The sequence below is a fragment of the Piliocolobus tephrosceles genome, chromosome 5 (genome assembly GCF_002776525.5).
Source record: "Piliocolobus tephrosceles isolate RC106 chromosome 5, ASM277652v3, whole genome shotgun sequence".
Classification (NCBI taxonomy): domain Eukaryota; kingdom Metazoa; phylum Chordata; class Mammalia; order Primates; family Cercopithecidae; genus Piliocolobus; species Piliocolobus tephrosceles.
This window is the reverse complement of record NC_045438.1, coordinates 29,994,312-30,010,908: the sequence shown is the minus strand read 5'-3', so window position 1 is coordinate 30,010,908 and position 16,597 is coordinate 29,994,312. Positions and strand designations below refer to the sequence as shown.

Below are 16,597 nucleotides of genomic sequence, written 5' to 3'. Positions count from 1 at the left end.
CCATTTTCTAACTCTGTAAAAAAAAAAAAAAAAAAAAACACTGCTGCAAAGAGGTGTCATGTTCATAAAACATATCTTTGTCAGTTTAAGAGTTATAGTAGTAATTTGAAAGAGTCATAAATCAGGGAAGGTATCTAAGAAGCCCAGAAAATAATTTGTGATTAAAAACAACTGACCTATACATTAGGAGATCATATTTATTTTTTGAGGATGCTATCACATTTATTTTTTGAGATCTGCATTAAGATGTTTGTTTGATTTGAAACTTGTCTTCTTCTGCCACCAAGTGTTAGCACATATTTCTAACCAACCAAGATTTGCAACATTGAAATCATGAAACCCAAGTTTATTCAATAAGAAAAATAAGTCCAAAAAGATATACTATAAAAAGCATGAAGCTGAACAAGTTAGCAGACTGGCTATGTCAACTAAATTCTGAATAAAGCTAAAAATAACCTGAACTTTAGTTACTATTTCAGAGAAAGTAATTTAATACTATTTTCTGAGGCTTCATTCAATGAAAAAATTACAAAATACAATGATAATGATTTCTTTTGATATTATGCAATATATCCACTAGAATTTCATGAAACTAAGAATATGCAAAGCTGACACATTGACTACATGTCTCCTGGTGTTAGAAAGATATATAATCGCCAAGAAAAGCCTTATGTTTCACGGAATCTGTCCTTAGCCTCAACTCAGCTCTCTAACTTGGGAACCAGAATACCATGGTGTCACAGAAGAAGTTTCACATCAGGACATTTGATAGAGAGAGTTTCTGTATTTTCAAAATTTTAGACACAATATATTTAATGTTTAGATCCCCACTGGGCTTTTGGTTAATGCTGCTACATGCAATTACCTGCCAACAGGTGCCTACCAGAGGACAGGACCCCAGAAGTCCAGGGACTTCTGCACCAAACACTTAACACCACTGGGAAAGCCTCACACTAGATCTGTACGACCTCCCAGGGGGTGAACACTCATCCCCTGCACCAGCCATCTGTCCACATCTCTAATGTCAATGAGATGTTTTACCTTCATAAACAAACTGATTATAGCTCTGACTTAAATCTAATTTTTTAAGTTGACATGGATAATAGCTTTTCAGGTTATTTTTTATTTTTCATTGTAATCTTTAAATTACAATGACAGATGATTTAAAAAACTCAATTGGGTTATCACTACAGAATATCACATTACACCTCCTATAGACAACAATGAATGGACCAGCTACCTTACTATCTCAGAATTTTCCTATAATAATCCGGAGCATGCCTCTACACAGCACACCCCTTTTTACCAACAATCATCATGTCTACCCTGACAACAGTAGCACCAGTACGTTAGGAGTGCATCAGTATCATACACAAAATCATTTCCAGACTACCCTCTAGCAGGTCAAATTGAAATATAAGGAGGACACCACCTGGAATCAGTCTTTAAAACAGAGCACCTTAACAGGAGGTATCATTTAGCTCTTTTCCAGACAGCCTCACTATATATCACCCCTGCATACCAGAAACTGGAGGAACACTCCCACGACCATGGAAAATCTTCAGGTTTCCTCAATCCGGTGGCTACCCCACACTCCTGCATTGCCATGGGGCACCTAACTTTGCTCATCACCACTTCTTATTACACTCTACTCACCAAGGTCCCACCATTCCTCAGAACCCCAGCAAACCAAAATGGGAATCCTTAGCATGTCAAGGGGGATTTACTATATTCTGAGTGATATTAAGGTCAGTTCTATTCACTTACCTACCAGAAAAATCATGGGCTAAGAGAGCAACTGTGGGAAGTCACTTTTTACCTCTAAAATGCATTGAAACACATTAAGGTGTTGGCAAGGCAAACCCAAGAAAACCATTTTATACAATTTTAATTATACTATATATTCTACAGTATAGATTTTATATACTACATAAACAGTACAGTGTTTTATTTACCTTTGCATGCTGTTATAGAATCCTTATATCTACTTCAATAGCTACTTATATCATTTATACGATTTACCATAATTGACTTAAACCTTTCCCTATTGCTGTGGGAGTTATTTCTACTGTTTCCCTATTATTGATAACATTTCAGTAAACATCTTTATGCATAAAGAACATCACTTTTTAAATTATTTCTTTAGAATAATATCAGCAGGTAGGACATCTTAAATAAAATGAGATTTTTTACATTTTTTTAATGTCAGTTGCATAATTCATAGCTCAAAGGGCCATATCAATTTTATATGACCTCTGATAACCTTTCTACCACAAGTTTATCCTAACACATGCTCTTCTCATACACCATGGTTGGGAGTATAAGCTGCCACTACTGCTTGACAAGGCAATTTGAGGTGTTTCTGAAAGTTTATAATGTCCAATACCCTTTGCCCTTAGAATTCCACTTCAAAGAACTGGTTCTCTGAAATACTGGCATATCCACCCAAAGAAAAGTAAACAAGGAAGTTCATAACAGCATTGTTTGTGGTACCAAAGAAACAGAAATCAACCTAATTATTCATCAAGGGAAGAATGTTTAAATTATGATAAATCAAAATAATATTGAGAGTTTTATTTCTGTTTTAAAGAAACTATACGCATGTATGTATGTCCATATGTATTTGCAGTGCACAGAAAAAGGTCTAGAAGGATCTACTGGCAGTGGTTACCTAGAGAGAGAGACATTCTGTTGGAAGGAAGTGGGTTGCAGGACGGTAATGAGAGAGAAACTATACCTTTCACTCTATAGGTCTGTATGTATTTTAATTGTTTACAGTAAGCATATATTCAGCTAATAATTTTATAATTAAAGTAACTTTTTAAATAAAAAATAACATACGTGAAATGAGTCCAATCTCCTAACATGCAAGTGGAGAAAAAAAAAAACTATTTTGCCACTCCCTTCTTTTATTTCACTATCAATCTAAATAACATGGAAAGCCAGCAATACATTCCACGGTCATCTTTATTTAATGGTCACTTGCTTGTGATCATTAGATCAATGGATGGATTCGGAACAAAAATCTAGAAGAAAATTAGTGCCGAGAGAGGAAAATAGATAGCTGGAAATGTAAAAATGTTAAGAATGAGACTAAGGAACCTTATATTTTCAAACAATCTACATACCAAACCACGAATTATAATAAAGTAAATAAATGAAATCCTTTTGTATATATGCCAGCTTTTCATACTGGTTTTAACCTTTACAGTAGATATGTTGCACAAGAAACTGTTGGGTATTGATTTAAGCCTGCAGGTCTCAAGTATATTCCTCTGCAGATCATCTGTATCAGAACCATATGTGTCATTTACTGAACATCAAAAGCTTAGGTCCTAGGTCCATCTCTAAATCTAAGGGTAGAGGGTGGAAATCTGAAACTTCAACAAGTACCCCCACTGACTTAAGAATCCCCCTATCTAAGATCTACTTCCTTAAACTTTCAGGAACACTGACCATTATAATAGTGATGGGAATAGACTCATTCCATAAATTAAAATAAAAAATTATTATTTGACTTCTTGAAAATGATAAGATCACAATTTATTTTCTAAATATTAAGCATTCTGATCTAAATAAAATGCAATCTGACTTAGATTTTATGTACCATGCAACCAGTGACTGTTTCTATTTTGATCACCATTCTGTGCCCAGCACCGTGTCTGGCACATAGTAGGTACTCAATATGTATTTACTTAATTAATATGATTTGGAACACGGAGCTCCTTACACATAGAAATGACTCTATATGAACTGGAGCTGGCCAGTGGGAGGGAAGAATGTGAGACAGAATGAGATGGGATGGGTTTCTCAGGTACAGAGACAGGGCTCTGTAACTGATAAGACTGTGATCTCAGTCACACCACAACCATTCCAAGTCTCATATCACTTTTCTATAGGGTAAGATTGATTCTGAGAAATTAACTGCCAATAAATCATTTAAATGCAGTTTGAAATGTTGACATATATAGTTAAGCATTTTTTGAATAAATGTCCTTAGGTGCTCTCATTTCAAAGTTAATATTATAAAGATAAAGAAACATTTTGAAATGGAGATATTACCTTCACCACTGATTGTCATTCTGTGATTAAGTTTGAAACCACTTGGAAGAGGACAATCCATTTGAAAGCAAAACAAGAAAGATAACCAGTAAAGAATTAAACTGTCAGTCTACAAGTTTTGTAAACTGTTATCATCCCAGATTTCAAAATCTATCATTTACACCAATTATTTTTACCTAATATACTCTGGAATGATACCTAATATGGATACTACTAAATTTGTGGCAATGTAATCCAAAAAAACATGCAAAATATCTTTTTGAGATTTTTCAGCAATAGTCTGTAGAAAACTCTAAACTACAGGATGGTGAGTCACCCAAACCCATGATTTAAAGGACCCAAAAGACTTTTCTGTGGACAGAGACATTAAATACAAAATGTGACAAATTTAGAAAAAAAAAATTCTACTTACTACTACACATGGCCTTCATTGCTAGAGCTGCAAATCAGTCTTAACTGCAGCAAAGGGTCATGGAGAGCAGGGAGCGGATATTAATCTGCATGCCCATCTCCAAAACTCTGGTATATGAGAGCAGGCCATCAGATGTCTGAATTTGCATGAGGAACCCCCTAGGCTGAAATAGGAAACAAAATGAAGGGTGGCCTTAGGATTTTAGGAGAAATGCTCATGAACCTAGACAGAAGTCAAAAGTTGCTCTGACTTCTGAGGGAAGAAGGAGTGGCCTATAAAGGCAGAAAGTCACCCTGAGACAGGGGAAGTCAAAAGACTTGTGACTTGGATTGTGCCACTGTTGACCATCGTTAGGGAGAAGTACTTTTAAGTACCTCCAGGAAAGGAGGTCCCTCAGTTACCCTCATGCCCAGTCCCCGATACACCTGGTTCCAAGGCCTTAATTGAGGCAACCACTGAAAGATGGTCTTTTGGAAACCTTGAAGAGCGACAGGAAGAGGGGTAAAAAAGCTTACCCAGTTGCGGTGAGCAGCACCAGCGTACACAGGCCAGCAGAGGAAGCTTTGAGAGCAACAGGATGCAAATAACCACAAGCAAGGATAGCAGCAAAACTGAACTCTGGCACCACCTCGAGGCTCTTCAGGGAATGAAGCAGATGAGGCAACAGTGGTAGAAATAGATGATGGCCAGAGAATGCAAGAACAGCCATGGTGGCAAAGGAAGGCAAAGCTGAAATAGCCTCCTTGGAAGGCCAGGAACATCCTCAGCATCCCTGGGAATTGGAACCAACCTGACTTGGAATCCCAGAAGCAAGAGTAGTGTGAGACCATGGCAATGTCACTTGTGCTCCAGACCATGCTTATGGCTGGCATGGCCTGGTAAAACAGGCTTGCAATAAGAACATGCACTCACATTCTTACGGAGCCATGGTGATTTTGACAACTTCATGAAGGTCAAATGAGGCTTAAAACTTCTGCTGTCTCCTGCCAGGATGCCTTTTTCTTGAAATGTCCTATTTGCAGTCTCTGAAGAAAATAAAGAGAAACAAAGAAATGCTACTACAGTCTTTTCACAGTTGTCTTTAATTGCAAAAAAAATACCAGTTCAAACAATCACTATTTTACGGTGAAGATTACTTTATACACCTGTTTCAGATATTTTCTTTAAAAGAGAGAAAAAATCTGCAATATGTATAACAAATACTATTTGACAGTTAAATGTCCAGTGATTTCACACCTGTGGTAAAGCACACAAAAGCAATAATTTGAAAGGGGTATCTAACAAATACAACAACTGTTGGGCTGACACGGTGCTGATTTTCACTGAGCATCCCAGTGGTTTCCCTGAGTACAAAAAAGGACTAGCTTATCTGAAACCCTTAATATCTAAAACTTCTGCTTCCAAGATGAAGTAGCAGAAACCTTCCCTGAGCAATGAGAAACAAACAAGGCAAGCCCTTTGATTGTTCCAGCTTATATCCTTGAAAGTCCAAGGTCTTGTGTAAGGAGGTGAAACATAGAGTCCAGCCATTCCCTGGGTTGAGGGAAAGGAGCTGAAAGGGACAGAATACTTGAGAAGAGAGACCTGTACCAGGAAAATTCCAGAGCTCTTCAAAGGGTTCCCCTAGAATATCTGACTGAGTTCTGATCAGTGCATGTGTGCAAGGAAACTACTTGAGGCTGGGGAAAAACACATTCAAAAGGATTAAAGGGGAGAGTGTCCAGTACTCTAACAAGAAAAGGTGAGCCCTTTGATTGACCCAGTTTATATCCTTGAGTGTCCAAGGCCTTGTATGAGGAGGAGAAACCCAGACAGAACCCAGAAATACTGTCTGTTCCATTAGCCAGACTGGAAAACCCCAAGATTCATGAGACATCAGGTAAAAAGAACAGTCTTGCCTCAGTAGTGGGGAATAATTAACTCTGGACTGGTGCTCTTCTAGTACCACCTAGGAAATCTTAGAAATAAGACCCAAAACAAACAAATAAACAAACAAAAAACTTATTTCCAGGTAACTTAATTGTGTACCAGAACAATGCCCAAGGATATTTATAGAAATACAAAACAATTCAGCACCCAACAAGGTAAACTTCACAATGCCTGGCATCTAATCAAAAACTACCAGGTGTGCAAACTAACTGGTCAATATGGCCCTCATTTTTGAAAAGATAAATCAATTAATCAAAAGTGACTCAGAACGGACATCGAGGTTAGAATTAGTAGATAGGACATCAAAATAGTTATTGTAACTGTATGTCTTATGTTCAAAAAGTCAGGTAGATGTTGGGAGAAAAGCTGAGTGTTGGGAGAGAAGCTGAGGCAGGGCTTGCATGTCTGACATAATGTAAAAGAGTGTTGGAACATATCCGGGGTCCAGGGTCTAAAACCCCTCGTGGCCTTTGGAATATGTCTAGACTTGCTGGCTCCTTGCTTCTAGCACTCCCATTATCTGAAGTAGTCATATGTTTCAAAGAAAATGCTAAACCATCACAGCTGTAACTCATTCGCTTGATATACCGCTTCCTTTCAACCCCCACATCCTCACCACCTGTTTCTTTGTTTGATCACCAATAAATAGCATGGGCTCCCAGCGCTCGGGGCCTTCACGTCCTCCACACTAGCACTGGCCCCTGGTCCTACTTTCTCTCTTAACTTGTCTTTTCCTTTGACTCCGCTGGACTTCGTAGCGCCCACAGCCTGTTGTTGGGTCTGATCACCCCAACAAGTAGAGACACGGAAACTATTAAATCCAAATCCAAATCAAATTTATATAGAGATGGAAACTGCAATGTCTGAGAAAAATTAACTGGATGAAAATAACAGGTGAGACACGGCAGAGCAAAATACTGGTAAATTTGAAAACAATGCAATAGAACCCAAAATAAAACACACTAAGAAAAAGAAAACATAAAGAAAAAAGAACAGAGAATAGAATATCAGTGAGCTGTGGGGCAACTTCAAGTTGTCTAATATGTCTGTAACTGAAGTTCCTGAACAAGGGGGAAAGAAATGGAGTTAGAGAAAATATATGAATAAATAATGGCGTTGCAGAATGAAAACTGCCACAACTACAATGGAAAGTAATCTGAGTAGCAACTATTAAAATTTAGGCTACACAAGCATTTTGAGCCAGCAATTCCAATTCTAGGAAAATACAAAGAAATAAAAGCATCAATATACGAAATTCTATGAAAAGATACTTATTAAAGCATTATCTGAACTCACACAAACTGGAAAAAATCTTCATCAATAAATAAACGGTTGATAAATTACCATATGACCACCATGAAGATAATAAAAGGAATTAATTAGAATTACACACGTAGACAGGAGAAGTAGCCATGATCCATTAAGCAAAAAGAGAGAACTTACATGGTTATTACATCTATAACATGATTCTCTGGAATATAAAAGAGAGAAGTAAAGAAAATAGATTATCTATATGTTTTTACTAACATGGAAAAACAGTATAGAATACCTTGGGATGTGGATTGAGATTAAATAGAGGCACAGGAGACCAGATTTATAAATATTATATATATATGGATTGAATTGTTAAAATGAGCACATATTACTTTTGAATAAAAAAATTAAAACATAAAATAAGCACAATGACAAATGCACTATACATTAACAATATAACATTGCTATGATTTCACAAGCATCAAACTAGAATGCACAAAGAAGAGGATAGAATGATTTGGCATATATGTGAAAAATTCATACTTTTCAAAGATCAACGGTAAATAAATTTTCATGTGGTCTTTTTATCCAAAAACAAGTAGGGCTAATACTATTAAGCCAATTCTAAAGACAAGAAGACTGGAACGTAGGAAGAACTCAGAATTTTATCAGATAAATTTAACAATTACTCTTTGAAATAATTAAAAAGAATCAAGCGAAATTCTAGAGCTGAAAAATGCAGGCTGAGCACGGTGTCTCAAGCCTGTAATCCCAACACTTTGGGAGGCTGAGGCAGGCAGATCACCTGAGGTCAGGAGTTCGAGACCAGCCTGGCCACCATGGTGAAACCCTGTCTCTATCAAAAATGCAAAAATTAGCCAGGCGTGGTGGCACACCTGTAATCCCAGTTACTCAGGAGGCTGAGGGAGGAAAATCGCTTAAACCCGGGAGGCGGAGGTTGCAGTGAGCTGAGATGGCACCATTGCACTCCAGCCTGGGCAACTGAGTGAGACTCTGTCTCAAAAAAAAAAAAAAAAAGCAACTGACATGCTGAAGAATGCATTAGAATCTCTTAACAGGGCCAAACAGGCAGAAGAAAGAATTAGTGAGCTTGAAGACAGGCTGTTTGAAAATACACAGTCAGAGGAGACAAAAGAAAAAAGAATATAAAATAATGAAGCCCACCTACAAGACCTAGAAAATAGTCTCAAAGGGACAAATCTCAGAGTTATTGACCTTAAAAAGAAGTGAGAAAGAGGTAGGGGTAGAAAGTTTATTCAAAGGGATAATACGAGAGAATTTCCCAAGCCTGGAGAAAGACATCAATATTCAAGTACAAGAAGGTTATAGAACACCACGTAGATTTAATTCAAAGAAGACTACCTAAAGGCATTTAATAATCAAACGCCCAAAGGTCAAGGATAAAGAAAGGACCCTAAAAGCAGCAAGAAAAAAGAAGCAAATAACATACACTGGAGCTCCAATATGTCTGGCGGCAGATTTTTCAGGGGAAACGTTATAGACCAGGAGAGAATATCATGATATATTTAAGATGCTGAAGGAAAAAAATCTTTTACCCTAGCATAAGAACTAAAAAGCAAGAGCAAATCCAACCCAAAATTAGTAGAAGAGATAATAAATATCAGAGCAGAAATAAATGAAACTGAAACAAAATACAAAAAAAATCAACAAAATGAAAAGCTGTTTTTTTGAAATGATAAGCAAAATTGACAAACCTTTATCCAGACTAAGAACAAAGATAGAAGACCCAAACATATAAAATAGGAGCTGATAAATGAGACATTACAACTGATACCACAGAAATTCAAAGGATCATTAGTGGCTGCTATGAGCAACTATATGCCAATAAATTGGAAAATCTAGAGGACACAAATAAATTCCTAGACACATACAATCTGTGAAGACTGAACCATGAAGAAATCCAAAACTTGAACAGACCAATAACAAATGAGATAAACATCATAATAAAACATCTCCCGGCAGGGCGTGGTGGCTCAAGCCTGTAATCCCAGCACTTTGGGAGGCCGAGGCGGGCGGATCACGAGGTCAGGAGATCAAGACCATCCTGGCTAACACAGTGAAACCCCGTCTCTACTAAAACTGCAAAAAATTAGCCGGGCATGGCGGCAGGCGCCTGTAGTCCCAGGTACTTGGGAGGCTGAGGCAGGAGAATGGCGGGAACCCAGGAGGTGGAGCTTGCAGTGAGCCGAGATCGCACCACTGCACTCCAGACTGGGCAACTGAGCAAGACTCTGTCTCAAAAAAAAAAAAAAAAAAATCTCCCAGCAATGAAAAGCTTGGGACCTGATGTCTTCACTGCTGAATTCTACCGAACATTTAAAGAAGAACTAATACCAATCCTATTTAAACTACTCCAAAAAATAGAGGAGGAGGGAATACTTCCAAACTCATTCTACAAGGCCAGTATTACCCTAATATCAAAACCAGACAAAGACACATCAAATAAAGAAAACTACAGGCCAATATGTCTGATAAACACTGATGCAAAAATCACTGAATTCAACAACACATTTAAAAGATCATTTATCATGACCAAATGAGATTTATTCCAGGGATGCAAGGATGATTCAATATATGCAAATAAATCAATGTGATATATCATATCAACAGAATGAAGTACAAAAACCATATGACCATTTCAATTGATTCTGAAAAAGCATCTGATAAAATTCAACATCCCTTCATTAAAAAACTCAAAAAACTGTGTATAGAAGGAACATACTTCAACATAATAAAAGCTATATACAATAGATCCACATCTAATATCATACTGAATAAGAAAAAACTGAAAGCCTTTCCTCTAACATCTGGAACACGACAAGGATACCCACTTTCACCACTGTTATTCGACATAATAGAAGTCCTAGTTAGAGCAATCAGACAAAAGAAGAAATAAAGGGCATCCAAATTGAAAAAGAAGAAGTCAAATTATCCTTGTTTGCAGATGATATGATCTTACATTTTTTAAAAACCCAAAGACTCCACCAAAAACTATTAGAACTGGTGAAAAAAATTCAGTAAAGTTGCAGGATACAAAATCAACATACAAAAATCAGTAGCGTTTCTATATGACAATAGTGAACAATCTGAGAAAGAAATCCAAAAAGTAATCCTATTTACAATAGCCACAAAAAAAAAAAAAAATTAAACACCTAGGAATTAACCAAAGAAGCAAAAAATCTCTACAATGAAATCTATAAAACGCTGATTGGATAAATTGAAGACAGCACCAAAAAAATGGAAAGATATTCCATGTCCATGGATTGGAAGAATCAATGTTGTTAAAATGTCCATACTACCCAAAGCAATCTACAGATTCCATGCAATCCCTATCAAAATTCCAACGACATTCTTCACAGGAATAGAAAAAATAATCCTAAAATTACATGGAACCACAAAAGACCCAGAACAGCCAAAATTATCCTGAGAGAAGAGAGCAAAACTGGAGGAATTATATTACTTAAGTTCAAATTATACTACAGAGCTATAGTAACAAACAGCACAGCACTGGCATACAAAGAGACATACAGATCAATGGAGCAGAATAGAGAACCCAGAAACAAATCCATACATCTACAGTGAATTAATTTTTAACAAAGGTGCCAAGAGCATACAATGGGGAAAAGACAGCTTCTTCAATAAATGGTGCTGGGAAAACTGGATATCCACATGCAGAAGAATGAAACTAGACACCTCTCACCATATACAAAAATCAAATCAAAATGGATTAAACACTTAAATCTAGACCTCAAACTATGAAACTACTACAAGAAAACAGTGGAGAACCTCTCCAGGACATTGGTCTGGGCAAAGATTTCTTGAGTAATACCTCAGAAGCACAGGGAACAGAAGCAAAAATAAATAAATGAGATCACATCCAACTTACAAGCTTCTGGCTGGGCATGGTGGCTCACATCTGTAATCCCAGCACTTTGGGAGGCCAAGGTGGGCAAACTGCTTGAGCTCAGGAGTTTGAGACCAGCCTAGGCAACATGGCTAGACCCCGTCTCTACAAAAAGATATAAAAATTAGCCAGGCATGGTGGTGAGCACCTGTAGTCCCAGCTACCTAGAAGGATCACTTGAGCCTGGGAGGCGGAGGTTGCAGTGAGCTGAGATCACACTGCTGCACTCCAGCCTGCGCAACACAGTGAGACTATTTCTAAATTAAAAAAAAAAAAAAAAAAAAGCATCTGCATAGCAAAAGAAACAATCAACAAAGAGACAACTTACAGAAGGAGAGAAAATTTGCAAACTACCCATCTGACAAGTGATTAATAATCAGAATTAAAAGGAGCTCGAACAACTATGTAGGAACAAAATCTAATAATTCAATTTAAAAATCAGCAAAGATCTGAATAGACATTTCTCAAAAAAAGACACACAAATGGCACACAGGCATATGAAAAGGTGCTCAACATCACTGATCATAAGAGAAATGCATATCAAAACTATAATGAAATGTCATCTCACCTCAGTTAAAATGGCTTTTACCCAAAAGACAGGCAATAACAAATGCTCGCGAGGAAATGGAGAAAAGGGAACTCTTGTATGCTGTTGGTGGGAATGTAAATTAGTACAACCACTATGGAGAACAGTTTGAAGGTCCCCAAAAACACTAAAAATACAGGTACTATACAATCCAGCAATCCCACTGCTGAGTATATACTCAAAATAAAGGAAATCACCACATCAAAGAGGTATCTGCACTCCCATGTTTGTTGCAGCACTGTTCACAACAGCCAACATTTAGAAGCAACCTAAATGTCTGTCCATTGACAGATGAATGGATAAAGAAAATGTGGTACATATATATACTGGAGGGCTATTCAGCCATAAAAAAGAATGAGACCCTGTCATTTGCAACAATACAGGTGGTACTGGAGGTCATTATATTCAGTGAAATAAGCCAGGCAAAGAAAGACAAGCTTCACATGTTCTCACTTACTTGTGGAAGCTAAAAATTAAAACAATTTAACTCATGGAGATAGAGCATAGAAAGATGGTTACCAGAATCTAGAAAGGGTAGTAGGGGGATAGGAAAGAAGTAGGGATGGTTAATGGGCACTAAAAACAATAGAAAGAATAAGACCTAGTATTTGATAGTACAAAATGGTGACTATAGTCAATAATAATTTAATTACACATTTTAAAATAACTACAAGGGTATAATGGGATTGGTTTTTTATTTTTATTTCTCTAGTTTTGGGGGAACAGGTGGTGTTTGGTTGCATGGAAAAGTTCTTTAGTGGTGATTTCCTAGATTCTAGTGCACTCATCACTTGAGCAATGCACAATGTACTCAATAGATAGTCTTTTATCCCTCACCCTCCTAGCACCCCTCCCCCCAAGTCCATTATATCATTCGTATGCCTTTGCTTCCTCATAGCTTGGCTCCCACTTATAAGTGAGAACATAAAATGTTTGATTTTCCATTCCTGAGTTACTTCACTTAGAATAACGGTCTCAGCTCCATCCAGGCTGTTGCAAATACCATTGTTTTGTTCCTTTTTATGGCTGAGTAGTATTCCATGGTGTCAATATACCGCATTTTCTTTATCCGTTCGTTGGTTGATAGGCATTTAGGCTGGTTCCATATTTTTGCAATTGTGAATTGTGCTGCTATAAATATGCATGTACAGGTGTCTCTTTCATACGACTTATTTTCCTTTGGGTCCATACCTAGTAGTAGGATTGCTGAATCAAATGGTAGTTCTACTTTTAGTTCTTTAAGAAACCTCCATACTGTTCTCCATAGTGATTATACTAGTTTACACTGTGGGATTATTTTTAACACAAAGGATAAATGCTTGAGAGGATGGATATTCCGTTTACCTTGATATGATTATTATGCACTGCATGCCTGTATCAAAGTATTTCATGTACCCCATAAACATATACACCTATGTACCCACAAAAATTTTAAAAAAGAATCTAAAATCTTCTTTCTCCCTTCTATGAAACATTTTCAAACAAACGCTAAAAGTGGTGAGTTACTTTAAGAAGCATACATTGTACATGAATTACAGTCAACAAACACAAGTTTAATCGTTCTTTAATTCAGCAAATATTTATTGAGGGCCAAATATATGCCAGGTACTGTTCTAGGTGCTGAATATACAGCAGTGAGCAAGAAAAACATCCTGCCCTGTGTGCCTTCCATATTTGTTGGGTGCCACAAACTAATATATAAATGAAGGTCAGGTTCTGTTAAGTGAAATAAAGAAAACAAAAGCAGGTAAGAGCAGAGAGTTATGTGGAAGAAATAAGGTTCCTATTTTATATAAGGTGGTCTGGGAATCCAGCCCTGAATATATTGCATTTCAGCAGACACCTGAGTGAAATTGAGAAGAGAACTATGTGTGTATCTAGGGGAAGAGTACTCGCAGTAGAAGAACAACTTCTAAGGTGAAAGAATATTGAGTAGATCTGAAACACAATATAAAAGACAGGGTGACTAGGGCAGAGTGGGGATATGGGGCAGTGACAGGAAATACATTTAGAGAAGCAGGCAGGGACCTGCTAAAATCTTTGGATTTTATTCTAAGTATGATTGGCAATTTTAAAGGTTTTAGGGTAACGAAACTTATCTGTGAAGGTAACTTTATTCAGTCATCTATAATTTGTTTTGTTTTGTTTTGTTTTTTTGAGACAGAGTCTCACTCTGTTGCCAGACTGGAGTGTAGTGGTGTGATCTTGGCTCACTATCCGCCTCCTGGGTTCAAGCAATTCTTCTTCCTCAGCCTCCCGAGCAGCTGGGATTATAGGCACATGCCACCACGCCCAGCTAATTTTTGTATTTTTAGTAGAGACAGAGTTTCACCATGTTGGTCAGGATGGTCTTGATCTCTTGACCTCACGATCTGCCTCCGCTTCCCAAAGTGTTGAGATTACAGGTGTGAGCCACCGCGCCCAGCCTATTTGTTTGTTTTTTAAGATGGGGTCTCACAGTGTTGCCAATGCTCGTCTCCAACTCCCGGGCTCAAGTGATCCTCCTGCCTCAGCCTCCAAGTAGCTGGGACTACATGCATACGTCACCACACCCTGGCTACTCATCTATATTTCAACTAGAATATCTATTTCTTCCTGGAGGAAAAAATTAGACGTTTTGAAAATTCTTAGTGCTCCCTGGGACTGTATCTTTGTTGAAGAAGGTAGCTAATGGAGTGTCACAGTGTTTTAGATTGGGGGAAGAGAGATGGGCAGCACTTGCGTCACTATTTGGCATTTCCTAAGACATGCACCACGCCTGATTTCTGCAACTGGATTCTCCCTCATTCCCATACATAAGGATTATCTGCAACTTTGGTGCCCTCCCAAATACACAAGATTTCATCCTATAGCTTGCCATACCACACCAGAGCAAGCCAGAACTCACTGGGGCTGCCTGAAGCCCTTTACTGCCTTCCTGCTCCTCTTGAGCACACAGAAACAGTGGAGTGTCCTAGACCAAAGTGGAAAGGGTTCAAACAGGTCTGAACACCATGGGGCCTCCTGGCACATGAAACCATCTTCTCTTCTGTCACTTCCAGTACACTCTGGAAGCACAGGGAATTCTGGCTTTGCTGACTGTGTGCAGACTTCTCAGGGACGGAGCAGAGATCACTCCTGCTTTCAGACTTACGTGGATTTCTGTTGTTTCACTCATGGGATGACAGATTGGGCAAGAACACACACTCTTGCTTGGCCTCTAACTCTTCTTCACCCAACCCACAGTATCTTCTCTAGTACCAGGACAGGAAAAAACCTATCATTATGCTTTGTTTTTGAAACCCCACCTTTCCTCTACTTTTGCTGCTGTATTCCTACTCTTCTGAAACATGAGTGTCGCTCACTGCCCAGGAGGGGGCAGGCATAGAACAAGGGATACAAGAAACACAAGGAGAGAAACTCAGTGAATAACTCAAAACAGTATCTCACCACATCTTCGAAAAATCTTACTGTTATTTTACTTTTACTGTTACTTTCTTTTTTTAATTATTATTTTACTTTTTACTGAACACTAATTAATGTGCTAAATGTGACATTTCAATCACGGTATATAAATTTGGGGCATATTCTAAAAACCCTGTGCTGGTAGTCACTGCCCTCAAATAGCTTTTTGTCTCTATTCTATGGTAATAAAGAAGGTTAAGCAATAGACCATTAAAATGCCTAGAAAACACTGGTTCTCAGTTGCAAACAACAGATGGCAACTTTGGCTGAGTTGAGGAGGAAAAGAATTCATATAAGAACACTGGGAGGGCCTAGTGTGGTGGCTCAATCCTATAATCCCAGCACTTTGGGAGGCCATGGTGGGTAGACCGCCTGAGCTCAGGAGTTTAAGACGAGCCCAGACAACATGGTGAAACCTCATCTCTACCAAAAATACAAACAATTAGCCAGGTGTGGTGGGGTGTACCTGTAGTCCCAGCAACTTGGGAGGCTAAGCTGGGTGACAGAGTAAGATGCAGTCTCAAAAAAAAAAAAAAAAAAAACACCACCACGAGGACCAGAGGACTAGGCTGAAAGGCCATGAAGCCAAGGAGATAGGAGATGCCCAAAGTTCTGGTGGAGCCCAGGTCCAGTACCAACACCCCCTCTTCCAGTGAGCATCAGGTACCAAACCACAGACAGCACACAAAGGGCCAAAACTGCTCCCACTGGCCTTGGACTGGTAGTAGCTATCACTGATGACACACCTATCCCAAGGATGAATTCTACATGGTCCTTTTCTTCTTCAAGTTGCTAGCTTCCGATTCAAAGTCTGCGTCAGACCAAGATCATATTTTCCTTCCCCTTCCCTAGCAGCAAGGGAGTCTATGAAAGAATGTAACTAACAAGAGAGATTAGTATAAAAAATTTAGATGCTGGGTAGCCAAAAAAAGAAAGACAAGTCCAGCATAAGCATGTTATGAAA

At 38.2% G+C, this 16,597-nt stretch overlaps 1 protein-coding gene across 3 annotated transcripts in view; it reads right to left on the bottom strand.

Moving 5' to 3' along the window:
• Positions 1-16,597, bottom strand: part of AKAP7 (A-kinase anchoring protein 7) — a 145,717-nt gene that overhangs the window by 72,155 nt on the left and 56,965 nt on the right. For 2 of the 3 annotated variants that reach the window (XM_023230668.2, XM_023230664.2), the window contains exon 6: positions 5,387-5,499. In XM_023230668.2, the coding sequence (XP_023086436.2) occupies positions 5,387-5,499 (113 nt within the window). Of the gene's footprint in view, positions 1-4,474; positions 4,638-5,386; positions 5,500-16,597 lie in introns of all 3 variants that reach the window. The other variant, XM_023230665.2, reaches the window with a different exon arrangement.